This window comes from Stegostoma tigrinum, chromosome 9 (genome assembly GCF_030684315.1).
Source record: "Stegostoma tigrinum isolate sSteTig4 chromosome 9, sSteTig4.hap1, whole genome shotgun sequence".
NCBI classification, from domain to species: Eukaryota; Metazoa; Chordata; class Chondrichthyes; order Orectolobiformes; family Stegostomatidae; genus Stegostoma; species Stegostoma tigrinum.
In genome coordinates this window covers 25,393,910-25,412,680 of record NC_081362.1, presented here as the reverse complement: position 1 = coordinate 25,412,680, position 18,771 = coordinate 25,393,910, and the positions used below count along the sequence as shown (strand labels likewise).

The 18,771-nt window shown below is 43.7% G+C and overlaps 1 protein-coding gene and 1 long non-coding RNA gene across 5 annotated transcripts in view; one reads left to right on the top strand and one right to left on the bottom strand.

The window, feature by feature from the left end:
• Nucleotides 1-10,685: 10,685 nt before the first annotated feature.
• On the bottom strand, nucleotides 10,686-16,419 carry LOC125454780 (uncharacterized). Its single transcript, XR_007248095.2, has 3 exons — nucleotides 15,917-16,419; nucleotides 15,579-15,795; nucleotides 10,686-13,180 (listed from the first exon to the last, which is right to left on the bottom strand). It is a non-coding gene; the product is annotated as an uncharacterized LOC125454780 (long non-coding RNA).
• map3k4 (mitogen-activated protein kinase kinase kinase 4) overlaps nucleotides 15,990-18,771 on the top strand; it is a 194,010-nt gene continuing 191,228 nt past the window's right edge. For 2 of the 4 annotated variants that reach the window (XM_048535980.2, XM_059648418.1), the window contains exon 1: nucleotides 15,990-16,257. In XM_048535980.2, coding sequence (XP_048391937.1) covers nucleotides 16,220-16,257 — 38 coding nt within the window. In that variant the 5' untranslated portion in view covers nucleotides 15,990-16,219. Of the gene's footprint in view, nucleotides 16,258-16,485; nucleotides 16,601-18,771 lie in introns of those variants that run through there. The other 2 variants (XM_048535982.2, XM_048535981.2) reach the window with 1 other exon arrangement.

The following is an 18,771-nucleotide window of genomic DNA, read 5'->3' as shown; positions in this document are numbered from 1 at the left end:
GGCCTGTTTCCACACTATAGGGAATCTAATCTATATGTCAATGTAAATACATGTTATTGTTGCTGCAAGGCTATATCACTTAATAAATGAGTTAGTTAGAATTAAAAAGTAGCGCCCAAAAGTGAAAAAGTAGCCTTAGACAAATCTCAAGAAAAGCCATTCAGGAATCAACTTATTCCCTGATGTATACTATCCTGACTCAAAGAGGATGTGCTATCAATTGAGTCACAGATAGCACACCATAAAATGTACAAGCCTTACCATAATACTAAAATGTATTTAAGCTTGATTAATTGTCAAAGAAACATAAAAAAAAGATAAAGATACATCTGAGATAATGGGAACTGCAGATGCTGGAGAATCCAAGATAATAAAATGTGAGGCTGGATGCACACAGCAGGCCAAGCAGCATCTCAGGAGCACCAAAGCTTTGATAAAATGTGAGGCTGGATGAACACAGCAGGCCAAGCAGCATCTCAGGAGCACAAAAGCTTTTAATAAAATGTGAGGCTGGATGAACACAGCAGGCCAAGCAGCATTTAATAAAATGTGAGGCTGGATGAACACAGCAGGCCAAGCAGCATTTAATAAAATGTGAGGCTGGATGAACACAGCAGGCCAAGCAGCATTTAATAAAATGTGAGGCTGGATGAACACAGGAGGCCAAGCAGCATTTATTAAAATGTGAGGCTGGATGAAGATGAGGCTGTGAGGCTGCTCCTGAGATGCTGCTTGGCCTGCTGTGTTCATCCAGCCTCACATTTTATTATTAAAGATACATCTGGTTTACTTTCTGCCATGTACCATGTTAGTCATATAATATGAAATGGAGATAAAATGGTGCAGAGTTGGATGAACACAGCAAACCAAGCAGCATCAGAGGAGTAGGAAGGCTGATGTTTCCGCCCAGACCCTTCTTCAGAAACCCATTTCTGAAGAAAGGTCCAGGCCTGAAATGTCAGCCTTCCTGTTCCTCTGATGCTGCTTGGTCTGCTGTGTTCATCCAGCTCTACACCTTCAGATTCTCCAGCGTATGCAGTTTCTACTTTCTCTAATATGTTAATGGTTATGGAGAGGCGTTTGGTCTTCGATATCTAGTACCCCAAAACGTCTCTCCAACATCTCAAAATGCTTCACATATAATTAATTACTTTTGAAGTGCATAGAGGTTTCAGATGATTTACTTCAGTTAACATTTTTAAACCTAAGGTAGTTTTTTTTTAACAGTAAAGGAATTAAGGGATACCGTGAAAGTGTGGTAAGTGGATCTGAGTCCACAAAAAGATCAGTCATCATCTAATTGAATGGTGGAGCAGGCTCGAAGGGCCAGGTGGCCTACTCCTGCTTCTAGTTCTTATGGTCTTATGTTCTTATGATTAGTTTTGCAGTAATGTGAGTTCTTTCACTTCTTACACTGATCTTACTTTTGACAAGACCGTCAATTTTATTTATTCATTCATTTTGTGGGATTTGGGTGTCTCTGGCTGGCCAGCATTTACTGCCTGACTTAAGTTGTCCTTGAGAAGGTGGTGATGAGCTGCCTTCTTGAACTGCTGCAGTCCACCTGCTGTGGGTTGACCTACAGTACCATTATGCAGGGAATTCCAGGATTTGACCCAACAACAGTGAAGGAACAGTGATATGTTTTCAAGTCAGGTTGGTGAGTGGCCTGTAGTGGAACTTGAAGATTGTGGTATTTCCATATATTTGCTATACTTGTCCTTCCAAATGGAAGTGGCCATGGGTTTGGAAGGTGTTGTCTGACGATCTTTGGTGAATTTCTGTAGTGTATCTTGTAGATAGTACACTGCTACTACTGAGCTTCAGTGGTGGAGGGAATGAATGCTTGTCAATGTAGTGCCAATCAAGTGGGTTGCTATGCCATGGATAGTGTCAAGCTTCTCGAGTGCTAGAACAAAGAACAGTACAGGACCTTCAGCCCACAGTGTTGTGCTGACCTATTATTCTACTAAGATCAAACTACCCTGCATACTCTACATTATATGATCATTCATGTGCCTATCCAAGATTCGCTTAAATGTCTCTAATGTTGTTGGTGTTGCACTCATCCAGGCAAGTAGGGAGTATTTCATTACATACCTGTGCCTTGTGCCTTGTAGATGGTGAACAGGCTTTTGGGAGTCAGGGGGTGAGTTACTCGCTGCAGTATTCCTAGCCTCTGACCTGCTCTTTGTAGCCATTGCTTTTATGTGGTAAATCCAGTTAAGTTTCTGATCAATGATAATCCCCAGAATGTTGAATTTGGGGTTTCAGAGATGGTAACTGAAAGGGCAGTGGTTAGATTCTCTCTCACTGGTGATGGTCATAGCCTGGCATTTGTGTGGCACTAATGTTACTTGCTACAGCCCAAGCTTGGGTATTGCCCAGATATTGTTGCATTTGGACATGGACTACTTCAATTTGAAAGCATTATTCAATGCTTTCAATTGAGTTGAGGAAGCCAAAGTTCACTTCACATGAGGCCCTTACAACTGCAGACAGAATGACACTTTCTTCAGTCAAATCTGATTTAGTCACCAGTGGTGAATGACAATATTCTAAACTGCAGATACTGTGAGTGGTACTGAAACTCCGGGTTTGGTAGAAGATGAAAGCCATATTTCCATCCAGCTCCAAATGATCAGACAATATGATTCTGCACAGAAGTGGGGAGAAGCTGATCTTCTATCCATGCCGCTACACCAAAGAATTATACTGGAGGCAAATGCCAAGCTGCACGTGGAATTCTCCCTTTATGACCCGAAAATACCTCAAAGGACCTCACATTAATTCAGACTTGCTCAGCATATCGAAAACCCAAAGATTTTTTCTGTTACATCAATGAGGCAGAGGGTTAATTAGCTTTTCTAGTGTTAATTGATTCTCATGGAAAATTAATTATAACCTTAGTTGGATTTCAGCTGAAGTGGAAAAACACTGTTCTATCTTGGAATGGCAGATTGGGTCATGGACAGATAGGCACTATTGAAATTCCAGCAGGTGATGGAAGCCTGATCCAGGGATGGAAATATATTTTGGGTGGAGACTATGGCCTAGGGCCAGGCAAGGTGGGAGTTCCACTTCACCAGCAGATGGACATTAATACAATCTAATTTTCATAAGATCCAGTTGGTGACCTCTTGGTGCAGAATGTTCAGCATACATTCTATCCAGTTCTGGAATTGCACATTGGAAGCTTTTTCTATTCTCTTAATTCTTGCGAAATTACTTGAAGTTTCAACATAATTCACAATGGGTGTGAATTAACAGTGATAAATGCCCATCATTGACTGTTTGATTCAGATTAGCCACTGCAGGAAATAAAATGGAAGGGAGGTGTGTTTCTGAACCATTAATTTGATTGCAATAAACATTATATTCTGCTTTATTCAACCTAGGATGAATCAATGTTGATGCTGTGGCCTAGGAACAGGAAGTTTTCAATTTTCTAGTAGCACAAATGTATGTATATGTTTAAATCTTAAAATTGAGAGTGGGTGATTTTGTATTAAGCCAGTGGTGCTGAACAACGAGACCTCGGGTTGTAAGTTCATTGTTTCTTGAAGATGAAGTCACGTAGTGACCTGAAGACAGATAGTCAAGACGGCGTTTGGTACGCTTGCCTTTATTGGTCAGTGCATTGTATACAACAGTTAGGATGTTGCAGTTGTACAGGACATCAGTTAGGCTATTTTTGGAATACTGCATTCAATTCTGGTCTGTGATAATGGGAACTGCAGATGCTGGAGAATCCAAGATAATAAAGTGTGAAGCTGGATGAACACAGCAGGCCAAGCAGCATCTCAGGAGCACAAAAGCTGATGTTTCGTCCTCTCTGTTGAAGGGTCTAGGCCCGAAACGTCAGCTTTTGTGCTCCTGAGATGCTGCTTGGCCTGCTGTGTTCATCCAGCTTCACACTTTATTATCTTCAATTCTGGTCTCACTGCTTTAGGAAGGATGTTGTGAAATTTGAAAGGGTGCAGAAAAGATTGATGTGAATGTTGTTAACACAGCGTGGAGCTGGAGGAACACAGCAAGCTAGGCAGCATCAGAGGAGCAGGAAAGCTGATGTTTTGAGTCAGGACCCTTCTTCAGAAATGGGCCCATTACTAAAGAAGGGTCCTGACCCAAAACATCAACTTTCTTGCTCCTCTAATGCTGCCTGGCCTGCTGTGTTCCTCTAGTTCCTCACCGTGTTATCTCTGACTCCAGCATTGGCAGTTCTTACTATCTCTCTTTACAAAAATGTTGCCAGGGTTGGGGTTTTGAGCTATAGGGAGAGGCTGATTGGCTGGGACTATTTTCCCTGGATCATCAGAGGCTAAGGGGTGACGCTATAGAGATTTATAAAATCATGAGAGGCATGGATAGGGAGAATAGCCAAAACCTTTTTCCCAGTATAAGGGAGTCTAAAACTAGAGGGCATAGCTTTAAGGTGAGAGGGGAAAGATGTAAAAGAGAGCTAAGGGACAATTTTTTCACACAGTGGGTGGTGTGTATATGGAATGAGCTGCCAGAGGAAGTGATGGAAGCCGGTACAATTACAACATTTAAAAGGCATCTGGATGCGAACATAAATACAAAGGGTTTAGAGGGATATGAACCAAATGCTAGCAAATGGAACAAAATTAAATTAGGCTAATGGGTTGGCATTGATGAGTTGGACTGAAGGGTCTGTTTCCTTGCTGTACATGGCTCTAAGTCCAAGTTGTGCTATGTTTTTGAAGGGTTTTTTGCCGGGAGGCCGAGTGCGATTTCTCACCCTATTTTAGCAAATTGCCTTATTAACCACACCTCTATGTGGTCTCTCACACAACATGCCTAGAAAAACACACAACACAGCAGATATTCCCTGAAAAACCTGCATTCCTGTATCCCTGCCATCAGAAAAAGGCTACTGAGCATCTGGACAGGCATTAGTATTTCAAATCTGCCATGATCAGTCAAGGACTGGGTCTGGACTTGTTGAGGATGGGGAAGATGATACTGTGATTCCCAAATAGGGCCTGGAGATCCTGGTTAATGGGGTGGAGCAGAGGAAGGGGCGCATGCTTATTGGAAGACCAGCAGAGGGGGCTGGACCACCAGATGCTGCTAGCCTGGTCTGAGATCACCACTGGGAGCAGTGCCATGTTCAAGGTGAGCAGGAATACCCAGCAATGTAGAAAGAAGGTCAACAACCTTCTCTGCCCCATCACACTCCTTCTCTTTGCCATCTCTCCCACTGCACCCATCTGTCATCATACTGCGCCACTCTCATTACTGCAATCAACACCTTCCTTCACTTACTCTCATCCCCATCCCCCAAATCCCACACCAACATCGTCATGTGCTCTGTGCTGCTTTTTCAGTCCTTCAGAAACATCTCATCACCTTTCCCCAATTTGCACCAGCACTAACAGCTGGGCCACTCACTGTAATCATGCTCATTTTCCCCTTTTTATCATTACAAGAGAAAACAGAATATAACAGGGCAGAGACAGCCTGCACACTTGGAGAAGTGCCAACATCTCTGTCCTCACCTGTTAAGGGACAGAATTTTGGTTCTAGCAGGAGAAGACTGGGACTGCTGCTGTGGGGATGGCAAAACATCCATGCCCTGCCAGATGAGTAGGTACCAAAACAGCAACTTTCACAATGACCTTGATGTCACTCTTAATTATTGCATTTCACTTCTAACCACTGGTCACAACAGCTCTTCTCTGATCGGTCTTGAAAGTTTCTCTAGCCTCCCCCAACCACCATGCAGACACCTGTCCTGGATCTCTGAGGAAAGAGTACTGAGGTCTCAGGGAAAGTATCGTCAATGCTGCCTTTTGCACTTGTCACTGGCTACTGATACTTTGGGAGGTACAGAGCCATAGACATGATGGCTGTAGTGGTCTGAATATTGATGAATATAAGAGGAGAAAAGGGACATCCTCTTATTCTCAGCATAGCAGAGGAGGTCATGACACAAGAACTTGCCAATCTGGCCTGAAGTTGCCATCTGGTTCACTGCAGTCTCCGCCATTTGGAGGAATGCACAGCAATGTAGGAAAAGGTTCTGCTCTCTGCTAGTATAAGTGCTACTATCCTCTCTCCAATATCTCACACAATCTCTGCTACCATACTCACTATTCACCAAGGCTCTATCATTCTTACTATTGCTTGCAACACTTTCCCTTACTTGATATCACCCCCGACCCCTGGCACCACAAACCTGCATACACCGCACATCATCACGTGGGACACGTCCCTCTCAGCACCAAAAGTGTGGTGGTGGAGCATGCCCTAAGATGCTGTTGCATGCCAATGTTCCCTCTAAGTTCCACAGGTTCCCAGATGTTCCAATGTTCCCTGCACAGCAATTAGACTGACTGCTCAGACTTCCAATTTCAGAAGGTGCTCCTGTGCATGGACCTTGCAGATATATGTGCAGAAGAAAAAGTAATTAGAGGGATCACCAATGAAAATGAACATGGAAGCTCTTCACAGCGAGCTGTGAGCTAAAGTTGCCAAGTGTCCACTCTGAGAATTTAGGACAATGTCGAGAATTTTTGGCATCTAGTTTGCTTATGATGGATTGTAAGATAGAAAGCTGTATTTAAATGAGGTGAGATCTGCAGTTAATAAGGGTGTTAACAAGCAATAAATCTCCTTAATAGGCAACTCAATGCTGCCTAACAAGAACCTCACCTTGATGCATGGAACCTAGTTAATAGAAGCAACAAGTTATTCCCAATATCGATAGTCTCACTGGATTTCTTGCACAATTCAGCCACATTTCACATCATTATTCAGGTCCCTGTGAAATTCTGTCCATTTTACTGTTTGGAAACTCCTTCACTGTTAATAGATCAAAATCCTCTCCTTAACATCATCACTTTTTCAATGTCCATTAGAGATTTGAGATAAATATTGATCTTGCCAGTGACAACTACATGCTTAAAATGAATTAAGGTAAACAATGCCATGTTTGCCAGGACAAGCACTAATGTGTACTTCACAAGTGATGAGGCCAGTCAGTATCAGCAGGTTCAGATTCGTAGCTCTGGCTGCCTTCCCACAGATCCAGTGAGTCATTGCATAAATGTGGAAATCAAGACACCATCACATAACCCAGGAATCTTTTCAATTGAAGATGATTCTACTTCCTCAATGTTCAGATGGTCTGTAAACACCGAAAGATCATTTTACAAGTTTGTGCAAGCTATGAGACACTAGCCATAATACATTCATCATTCTGTTAGTCAACAACCCCGCGTGGGTTTCCTCTGGGTGCTCCAGTTTCCTCCCACAGTCCAAAGATATGCAGGCTAGGTGGATTGGCCATGCTAAATTGCCTGTGGTGTTCAGGGGTGTGTGGGTTATAGGGGGATGAGTCTGGGTGGGATGGTCCAGGGGGCAGTGTGGACTTGTTGGGCCAAAGGGCCTGTTTCCACACTGTAGGGAATCTAATCTAATCCCAAAGATATCAACACCTTGAAGCATGGTTAATGCTAATTTCTCAGAGACAAGGTCTATGTTCTGAAGACACGGCTAACAGGAACTCCATGATGCTCTATCATTGACATCTGTAATATAGATATTTTTAATCAACCTATTCAGACATGTTATGACATGCTGCAGCAGGTGAGGCTTGAGCTTCAAGCCTTCTAACCCACAGATAGGGGCATTACCACATCACCACCACAGCCACCTTCCTTTTAAGTCAGGAATATGGATGAACATAGTCCAGAGGATTCAAAACTATGTGGGAAGACCCCAATGGAATTCAAATCCATTGCCTTTCCACTTATCAGTATCCAATGGTTACAGCCAGAATATATACAACAGAAGTCACAAGAAACATCAGAGTGTAATTGAGCAATCATGATGCTGCTGATGTGGCTCAGATGTCTGGGCAGATCTGAAGATGCCCTTCTTACATGACACAGCTATGATTTTCAAAATAGTCATTACAGGCTGAGACTTACACAACATTGCATACACACTAATAGGATATTGTACATCAGGAAGGGAATCGTGATGGAATGTTTTGAATTTTTGAAGGGAGGAGCAATATATGGCCAAAGGTACAAATACTTGCATACATATCTGCCAGGGATGCCCAGATTCAGGCACCCTTCAGTTAAACTAAAGTTGTGCAGCCTTCCGGTACATAAAATCTGAATCCATGTTCCTCTAGACCCAAAACCAAAACAATGCTATAGCCTATAAATTCATCCCAATCACACACACTATTACTCATCTTTATCTGTTTGTCCTGCTATTAAGCAGAAGCTAACTTTGTAGCGGCAAGCAAATATGGGCAAATGAGATGGCTGACGTGTGTAATTAAGTTCATTTCATATAAACATGATTCAGAAGTATGGTAATATAATAGCATGTTACACAGCCAAGTGATTATCATTGTGCAACTACAAATCCATTATCTTCCTTTCTCTACTCCAATGGTACTATCCACGGCAGCAGTGCTACTGAGAAGCTGCTCAGATATCAATTCCAACTGCCCAAGCCCTGTCTAAGGCTAATAAAATGTGAGGCTGGATGAACACAGCAGGCCAAGCAGCATCTCAGGAGCACAAAAGCTGACGTTTCGGGCCTAGACCCTTCATCAGAGAGGGGGATGGGGGGAGGGAACTGGAATAAATAGGGAGAGAGGGGGAGGCGGACCGAAGATGGAGAGTAAAGAAGATAGGTGGAGAGAGTGTAGGTGGGGAGGTAGGGAGGGGATAGGTCAGTCCAGGGAAGACGGACAGGTCAAGGAGGTGGGATGAGGTTAGTAGGTAGCTGGGGGTGCGGCTTGGGGTGGGAGGAAGGGATGGGTGAGAGGAAGAACCGGTTAGGGAGGCAGAGACAGGTTGGACTGGTTTTGGGATGCAGTGGGTGGGGGGGAAGAGCTGGGCTGGTTGTGTGGTGCAGTGGGGGGAGGGGATGAACTGGGCTGGTTTAGGGATGCAGTAGGGGAAGGGGAGATTTTGAAACTGGTGAAGTCCACATTGATACCATATGGCTGCAGGGTTCCCAGGCGGAATATGAGTTGCTGTTCCTGCAACCTTCGGGTGGCATCATTGTGGCAGTGCAGGAGGCCCATGATGGACATGTCATCAAGAGAATGGGAGGGGGAGTGGAAATGGTTTGCGACTGGGAGGTGCAGTTGTTTGTTGCGAACTGAGCGGAGGTGTTCTGCAAAGCGGTCCCCAAGCCTCCGCTTGGTTTCCCCAATGTAGAGGAAGCCGCACCGGGTACAGTGGATGCAGTATACCACATTGGCAGATGTGCAGGTGAACCTCTGCTTAATGTGGAATGTCATCTTGGGGCCTGGGATGGGGGTGAGGGAGGAGGTGTGGGGACAAGTGTAGCATTTCCTGCGGTTGCAGGGGAAGGTGCCGGGTGTGGTGGGGTTGGAGGGCAGTGTGGAGCGAACAAGGGAGTCACGGAGAGAGTGGTCTCTCCGGAAAGCAGACAGGGGAGGGGATGGAAAAATGTCTTGGGTGGTGGGGTCGGATTGTAAATGGCGGAAGTGTCGGAGGATAATGCGTTGTATCCGGAGGTTGGTAGGGTGGTGTGTGAGAACGAGGGGGATCCTCTTGGGGCGGTTGTGGCGGGGGCGGGGTGTGAGGTCTTGGGGCGGTTGTGGCGGGGGTGGGGTGTGAGGTCTTGGGGCGGTTGTGGCGGGGGCGGGGTGTGACCACACAACCAGCCCAGCTCTTCCCCCCCACCCACTGCATCCCAAAACCAGTCCAACCTGTCTCTGCCTCCCTAACCGGTTCTTCCTCTCACCCATCCCTTCCTCCCACCCCAAGCCGCACCCCCAGCTACCTACTAACCTCATCCCACCTCCTTGACCTGTCCGTCTTCCCTGGACTGACCTATCCCCTCCCTACCTCCCCACCTACACTCTCTCCACCTATCTTCTTTACTCTCCATCTTCGGTCCGCCTCCCCCTCTCTCCCTATTTATTCCAGTTCCCTCCCCCCATCCCCCTCTCTGATGAAGGGTCTAGGCCCGAAACGTCAGCTTTTGTGCTCCTGAGATGCTGCTTGGCCTGCTGTGTTCATCCAGCCTCACATTTTATTATCTTGGAATTCTCCAGCATCTGCAGTTCCCATTATCCCTGTCTAAGGCTGCTCACCTGCATGTCAGTACAAACAGATTCGGTCTATGAGATAAGAGGCAGCATGTTAGATTCTGAATGGTGGAGCAGGACAGGGAGTCAGGAGTGGAAATGCTCCAAATAAACCTTCACTTTCATATCCTCATCCTTCCCTTTTCATGTCTCACCTGCATTTTCTACTGGCCAAGAGGCAAAGAACACTCCACTGTACTTGAGTGCAATATTGAACGGAGGTTGAATGGAATTGAGGATTACCCCATTCCTCGAGTAGTAATTTTCTGAGAATGCAGATCATTGATTAGGGCCTGCATGGAATTAATTGATGCTGTGTCTAAGGTACCATGCAGGTACCCAATCTTTTCATTGTTATAATACCTGATGATCATGCCAAATCATGTTACAATCTGGCAAGGGAGCAAACGCTATTTTTCATTTTGTTAGATTAAGTTTGAGATCCTGAGTACTTACTAAGTGAATAAAGCGACAAGACTCCATGATTTAAAACAAATGAAATAAACTTTATTGTACAAAATTAGAAAAATAAAACAACCATATATGTGTACATACACATACTTCAACATCTGGAATTAGCACAAGGTAAATGTGGATTAACAGACAAACTGCTCGATAGCTTAACAAATAGCTGTTACAGTCAAAGCAAATCCCATGGATTTCTCAGGAATCCACCCACATGCCAGTGACACCATGCACCACCAATTAAGACTGTCTCCTTCACTAGGGATTTTAGGTCTTCATTTCCAAAGATCTAGCCTAGAAAGTTCCTCAATGCTACTCTACATGATCTGACTTAACAACTTGGTCTGTCTTAACAACTGCTTATTTCTTGACAACTCAATCTCTTTTGCTAGGATTATGCTCCCTTGGATTCTTGGGCTGAACTCCAGCGCTTACCGATTGCACAGTTCCAGCTCTTTTTCAAGCAAAGATAACAAGGTGTAGAGCTGGATCAACACAGCAGGCCAGGCAGCATCAGAACAACAGGCAAGCTGACATTTCAGATCTGGACCCTTGTTCAGAAATCATTTCTGATTCTCCAGCACTGGCAGTTCCTACTATCTCCTTTTCAGGCAGCTTGCTTTGGTAAGTCGGCACTGATCCCATGTTTCTCCAAACCTCAATTTTTCAGCAAGTACTGCTCATTGGTTTCCTTTGCTCTCTTCTCAGCTATCGAATTTCCCATGCAGCTTCAATGAGCTGCCCGCTCAACAAAACCAACTGCAGCACTTTAACCTTTTGAAGCCACCTTCTTTTGTTGCTCCTCTCTCTCCAACACAGGCTCTGTGGCTTTCCACTATCTTCTTAGCTCCTCAACACCTCTTCCAAGTCCTAACTGCCTGGAGACTGCTAACAACTGCACATTAGGCTACCTCCCACAACTCCTAAGTTTCTGAATGATTAGCAGCCTGAAGGTAGCAAAAGCCTTCCCCTTTAACTTCGTCTGGCCAAATAAATGGGTCCCCGACTTCCTTTTGCATGCTCCTCAGTCCTATGGTCCCTTTGTTATATCAGTTTCCACAATGCAGGTGCATTGTTCCCTTTATGACCAGATTCTTTACTGGACAAAAAGATCAGCAGATCAAGTGAAATCTGTCATGCTGCTGCTCTGTGCATGAATTAGAACTCATGGCCTACTGGGATATGGAGATTGACTTCTATTTTTCTCCAGTCCTGTGCGGGGCTTCTGCAAAACCTGGCAGAACCTCAAACATTTAATGCTGCTGTTCAGAACAGTCGTCCTCCTCATTGCTGGCTTGAGACAGCATTTGCATCCCAAGCTGTCTATGAGAGGGGTCTATTCTACACAGAGCAGAATTTGGACAAGGCTGCGCTCTGACAGGAACCTCCATTGTTAAATACATCTTCACCATCTGTTCCACTCATCTGTTGTGTTGATTCATCCTCTGTTAAACCAATTAACTTTGATTGCACCAAGTAGTGTGTACAAGAGCTGACAGAAGGTGCATACATTGCACTATGGTTCATAAATAGTGTGAAGTATCTCCTCCTGAGTAAATAGAACATAGAACATTACAGCACAGTACAGGGCCTTCGGCCCTCAATGTTGCCGACCTGTCATACCAATCTGAAGCCCATCTAACCTACACTATTCCATGTATGTCCATATGCTTATCCAATGATGACTTAAATGTACCTAAAGCTGGCGAATCTATTACCGTTGCAGGCAAAGCGTTCCATTCTGTGAGAGATGGAAAACTTGAATCAGAACTGACAAGGTGACTGGCTGTTATCTTAGTCAATGAGTGAGTGAATGTTGTTGCCATGTAGCAGTGTAATGTATAATTCTGTCACCAGGTAACTTGGAAACCCTCCCCTCTTCATATCCTATGATCAGCAATGCTGGGAGTTGACTTATTAACAATATCTTCTCCTCCTCTAGAGCTGTCAAGATGGAATTAACTGTACACACATGCCTGATTTTCTGCCTCTCCCAGATATTCTGTGCTCTCTTCTGAAAATGAGGAAGAACAGACTGATGAATGAGAAATGAAATGCTGAGGTGATGAATGGTCTACTTCTATGCCAATTTTGTGTTTTTGTAGATCCAGGTCAATATTTATCCCTCAGTCATCATCACAAAAAACAGATTACCTACTCATTATTGCATTACTGTCTTTGGGAGATGATGTGTATAAATGGGCTGCTATATTTCCCACATTACCCTACAAGTTAAATATTCAAAAGGATGGTTATGTTGAGCAAGCAGATAGGGTTAAAATCAAGCCTGCTAATTGGTTTGGTTATTTGGCTTGGGATTGTGGGTTGTTACATCTAAATGAACAACAAGAAACAATTTATATTAATAAATGTGAATTGTTCTGAAGACTCTACGTTAATTTTGTTTCTCTTGTGGATGCTACCAGACATGCCAAGGTTCTCCAACATTCTCTGTTGTTTGAGATTTCCAGCATCTGCAGTACTATGCTTTTATTACAGTAATATGTCGGCTTTAGGAACATTGGGACAGACATAGGGAATTTAGCCCCTTAAGCCTGTTTCAGCATTCAACCGGTTTATTGCTGATTCACGATATAACACCTGTGGAGAGACAAAAGAAAAATAGCAGACATTGACGTCTTTGTCCAGAGAATCTAGCAACTGCATTGTATAGTCTAAGTCAAGAGGCTATGAAAGGTAAACATTTGGTTTTGTTATTGTAGACAATGCCTCCTTACAATGGTGAAATTATTATATTCTTATCTGTAGCAAAATAAATCTTCCTTACAATAATGATCAATTCTTGAACATTTATGGTTGCCCAACCCAGCTAATTTCTGCTCTCCAGCAAGGCATGGAGCTTGTTGAAGGGTCTGAAAAACATTGGCTTTGGGCTTCTCATCTTTTACTGAAGGAAATTGCTATTCATCCAGGAGTGAATGGTGAATGTGCAATGTGACAATAGAGAGGGCTTGATACAGTTGGTGGTGAGATAGAGCTGGATAAGCCTCCATGAATTAGATCTATCATGAATCATTTGTTAAGCTTCATTTTAACATTTAAAGACATGGCTGTGATTATCCATTTTCATTTAATTTTGTTTCAATTCTCTACTTTGAGTTTGCTGCTTTCAAAACTTCATACTTTGCATACTTATTAACAGGCCTGCATTTTCCTAGTTATCTCTCAACTTTTTTCGAACGTGCCCATCACATTGCTTACATGAGTGTCAACAGGACAATGCATTTTCAGTTACTTTAAATCCAAAAGTTTTCAGACAGCAATGAAATGTTCCATAAGGATGCTTTTCTTCTCCAGAACTGACCACATGGGAGTTTCTGTTCCTGGAGCCATAGACTGAGAAAAACACAAAAGTCTAAACAAAACTGTATGGCTCTGCTTCAAAATGATCATTCCTTCACAGGAAGGATGAATCGACGATGGATGAGGGCAGCATGGTTGTAAAGTGGTTAAGCACTGCTGTCTCACAGCACCAGGAACCTGGGTTTGAGTCCAGCTTTGGGTGATTATTTGTATGGAGTTTGCATGTCCTCCTCTTGTCTGCATGGGTTTCTGCCGGGTGCTCTGGTTTCCGCCCACAGTCCAAGGACATGCAGATTAGGGGATTGGCCATGCTAAGTTGCACCATTGGCAGCATCCTAGGTGGATTAGTCAGTTTAAATCGAGGGGAAAGAATGCTCTTTGGAAGGTCAGTGCAGACTCACTGGGCCGAATGAACTCTTCCTACACTTTAGGGATTCCATGAGAGTGGCCACAAATATATCCAATCTCCCCGATTTTTTTTCTCTAATTTCGTTATTTGGTGATAAAGAGCAGATAAATTAGTATCTGGCAACCTTCTTTTGTACAAGTCTTTAATAAGTTTTAAGTTTATTTCTATTAGGTTCAGTTAGTCTACATTGATATGGTTGGACACCTCAGTCCATTTAATGCATTCTTGTTTCATGTGCAAAATCTGGGATATTCCTCAGGGTATAGAATGAGATGCCAGAGGAAGTGTTAGAGGCTGGTATGATTACAACATTTAAAAAGCATCTGGATGGGTACATGAATAGGAAGGGTTTAGTGGGATAATGGCCAAATGCTGGCAATGAGACTAGATTTATTTAGGATATCTGCTCAGCATGGACGAGTGGGACCAACGGCTCTGTTTCTGTGCTGTACATCTCTGACTCTATGATTGGATGAACACATCTTCAAGAAGTGTGGTCAGCTGAAGCAGCTCAAGCTCTGGGGTTTCAGAGCTTGAGCAGCAGCTTATTTCTCTGCAGTACATCTGTGAAGTTGGATTGTATGTTGCTGGAATATCACCATCCTGTAGCTTGGGTGGACAGGCAAAGAAGGAATGGTCAGGCGATCGAGTAGGACCAGAGGGCAGACTGCATCTTGCTTTCCAAACAGTATTCAAATCAGAATACTGATGAGAATAATAGTTGATCTGGAGCACAGTCAAGGCCACAGCACCAGAAGTAGCTAGCTCAAGAAAGAAAATTGGGAGCTGATACTGTCAGGGATGTCAAAACGAAATTGAATAGGCACCTAAAGATTTTTTTAAAATGCAGCTCTATAGAAGGGAGGGAGTGTCGTACAGCTGAATGACTTCACTTTGCATCATAACCCATCCTGTTAATTACATATTTATTTTGTACTACCAGACTTTTCTAGCAACACCGTATTCTCCCTCATTCAGAGCTAAGTGAAAACAAAATTGCGCAGCTTTCATTGTACGGGAGGATAGTAACATGTATTTCACTCAGGTTGTATACGAGTGGCTGTAACCGTCGCACTTGGCAGCAAAAAGCTGCAGCTGGTTCTTTCTCACAAGTTGGTGTCTGAATGACCAGCAGAGCCTGACACAGTGACACCAATTACCATATAGAGGAGGATTGCTCTCCACCAGCAAACACCGCCCCCCCCCCAACCCCTTCCATACAAATCAATTCATTTATGAATCATAACCCCTTCGTCTGGAACTTACATGAAATAAATGACAAAAATTGCTGGGAAAACTCAGCAGATCTAGGAACCTCTGTGGTGAGAGGGACGTAAAATTAACGTTTCGAGTCCAGCCACACTTCTTGGGAGGTTAATTACTTTGATTTTTGAAACGGCGGAAGCTTCCCTTCTTGAGGCGATTTACATAAAAACAACTCATGACGGTTGGAAAAAGTAGGCAGCCGATTCGTTTTATTTTTCTGGAAAAGAAAACCGTTGATCTGTTACTTCCCACTCAAATAATTTCAGTGAATTTATATATTAGAGTTGGTATACTTCAGGTCAGGACAATGGAAAATGAAAATAAAGACTTGCGCACACCTGGAGGCAGTGTGTTTTCAGTTGTTGTCTGTCCGTTCTGCTGCCCTCTGCCGGCCGTAGCCGGTTGCCGTAGTTACCACATACCGGTCCCAAGATGGCCGCCCCGGTAGCAGAAAGGCGCCTCAGTGTTGGCTGATGACTCGGTCCTTACAGCTCGCAACCACTGGGCGGACTTCCAGCATTTATTTCTCTCCCCCGCCTCCGGCCTCCAATTAAAAAAAAACTTGCAGCCTTTCTATGTTTTGAAGACGACAGCAACAATAACGCGTCATGGCGTGCACTTTGTATCACTAGACTACCGATATGGAACAGTCCGAGCTGCAGCCGCCTCAAATGCAAAGGTAAAAGGGAGCGATGATTAGCGGGGAACAAGAAGGGCCAAGTGTTTTGTGTACATTTAAGCGAAAGGGGTTTCGAGAGTCAATCGAGACGGGAGGGGTATGTGCAGGGCTGCAGACTGGGCCGCAAGCAGCTTCTGCCAAATAGTGCTTTCACACTTAACGTTGGACCGCAGCCCCCGCGCTTGCGCACAGCGACCCTCAGTGCTTCCTGCCACATTCTGCACAGAGGGCAAAAATTCTGCAGCTTTTAATTTGCACCGTGAAAAGGGGGAAAACTCTGTGCAACATAATTTTAACTTTTTGCATTGTGTAGAAAAGTGAACGAGGTCACCAATGCATACAGGTATTATCGGTATAAGTTTTAGTTAATCGCAGAAAATTGTGGCAAGTAAGCGAGTTTCGTTTGGGAAAATACAATGACAATGGTGGTGGGATTCTGCAGTGAAACAAGAAACGAAATTAGTGCATAGAACTAAATGCTCTGCAACAGCTATGCCGTAGTTCCAGGAAGACATCTAAATCATTGAGCTGGTTGGTAGTGGAAGTGTTACAATACTTAATGAATTCTCCTCGGTCCACTGATAACAAAGGAGTTTAGCGAAAGGTGCATCAAGTCACGCACAATGTGCCCGAAAATGTACGAATGCAGTTCTTTTTATGACAATGTTTGGGGTTTATCAGCACCCAAAAATAACCGTTTGAAGAATAGTTACAGACTCTACTTGCAGAGTGAACTTATGGCTGATTTGGAACTGTATCGGAGTTTCTTAACTGGAGAAAGTCCGGCAGATCCCTCCACCCCCTCTTCACAGAAAACCGTCTCTAGAACTGCGAAGCCATGCTAAGATTTTAAAGCTTTCCGAACCAGAGCCCTTTTGCCCGCCTAATTCTGAGTTACACAGGACTGGGTGCATGGAAAATATTTTTGTTTTTCCACCTTGAGTTAAAAGCCTTAATTGGTAACCTTTAACATTTGTAGTAGTTTTCTTTCATCCCAAAAGCTAGACAGCGACCTGAATGTCTATTGGGCTCTTTTGTGTACCAGGGTTGTTTTGAAACATTTACCCCCACCGTGGAGCATCTAATACAGCAGTAAACAACTTCATTGCGGGGATGGTTTCAAATAAACAGCACGACGGTGGGATGTACGAAATTATCCAAATCTTTAGGGCTTTTACATGCAAGAACCGTAATCTCCTGTTCACTGGAGTCGACGGAGTTGAAAAGAAAGGCAGATTGGGTATTTTGTGGACGTTGTGTGGGTTGCTCGTTTGTTGAGAAATCACCTAGTAACGTAAATTCTGGGAATAAAATTCTAAATTGAATTTTTGAGTGGGAGTTTGCGACAAATGTAATGCCGATTGAGAACAGAATCTGGGAATGATTTTCCTTACAGAATGAATTAATGTGAAAGTACCTTTTTGCAGTATGATTAGCTCACTTTGCTGCTATCCTTGTTTGTCTGGAAACTTGAATAGCAAATTCAGGAGAGCTGTTGTGCCGATCGGATGGCGGAGTTTTTCAAGCTGCGGTTTGAATGTACTTTAAGGGCAGCGCTACATTTTCCGGAATATTTTGTTTTTCTAGGGTGCGGCCGTTTCGTTTGCAATTTAGTACGTCTAAGTAATGTGCTATATGTTTATTCTGGAATTGAGGATGACTGAAATTTGCGGTGCAGCGAGGCTTGTGATTAGCATGATGCGTTATGACTCTAACATTTCTGACCAATTGTTAGCACGCGAAAGGCCAAATTATTTCTAATCGATTAGTTTTCTCAAGTAACACAATGTTGAAATAAATCTTCCCAGGACTTGCCCTGAAATTAACTTCTGCCCTGGAAGAGTGAGATGGGTGTAATTGGTGAGCGGTAACTCATCAAAGTGACAACTTTTGTAACTCTGCCCAAATTCTAGATACGTAGAATTTTCCGTTTTTTTTTCTCAAGACTGGAGTCATTGTCTTCACTCCCTGCCACAGACTCTTCTGTGGCTGAGTCCGTCTTTTTCTGTTTGAGGCTGAACCACTTCGTGTCTCCTCTCATCCTGAGCTGAGTTCCCAACCCCACAGCTGCTTCCCTCAACAAGGCCCTCTGCTGAAACGCTCATCATGTCCTTGTTACCTTAAGTATTAAAGTATTAAAATGCTTCCCTTGCTTGCGTCCTTCATCTTAGCTTCCGTTGAGTCCTGTTCGAGCATCCTCTAAACTCCATTGGCTCCCCTTCCGTGAAGGCCTCAATCTAACATTTTCCCTCTCGTCAAATCCTTACACCGCGATGGCGCTAAACTCTTTCAACTGACTGAAACATATGAGATCCTGAGGCGTCTTGACATGGAGAATGTGGGATACACGTTTTAGAATCTAGAACTAGGGGTCACTATTTCGAAAGACGGGGTTGCCCATTTAAACCATGAGAATTTCTTTTCTCAGTGTGTCTTGAATCCTTGGAACTCTGCCTCCACTTTTTTTGTGGAAAGAGACTGAATATATTTAAAGCAAATGTAGATATTTAATAT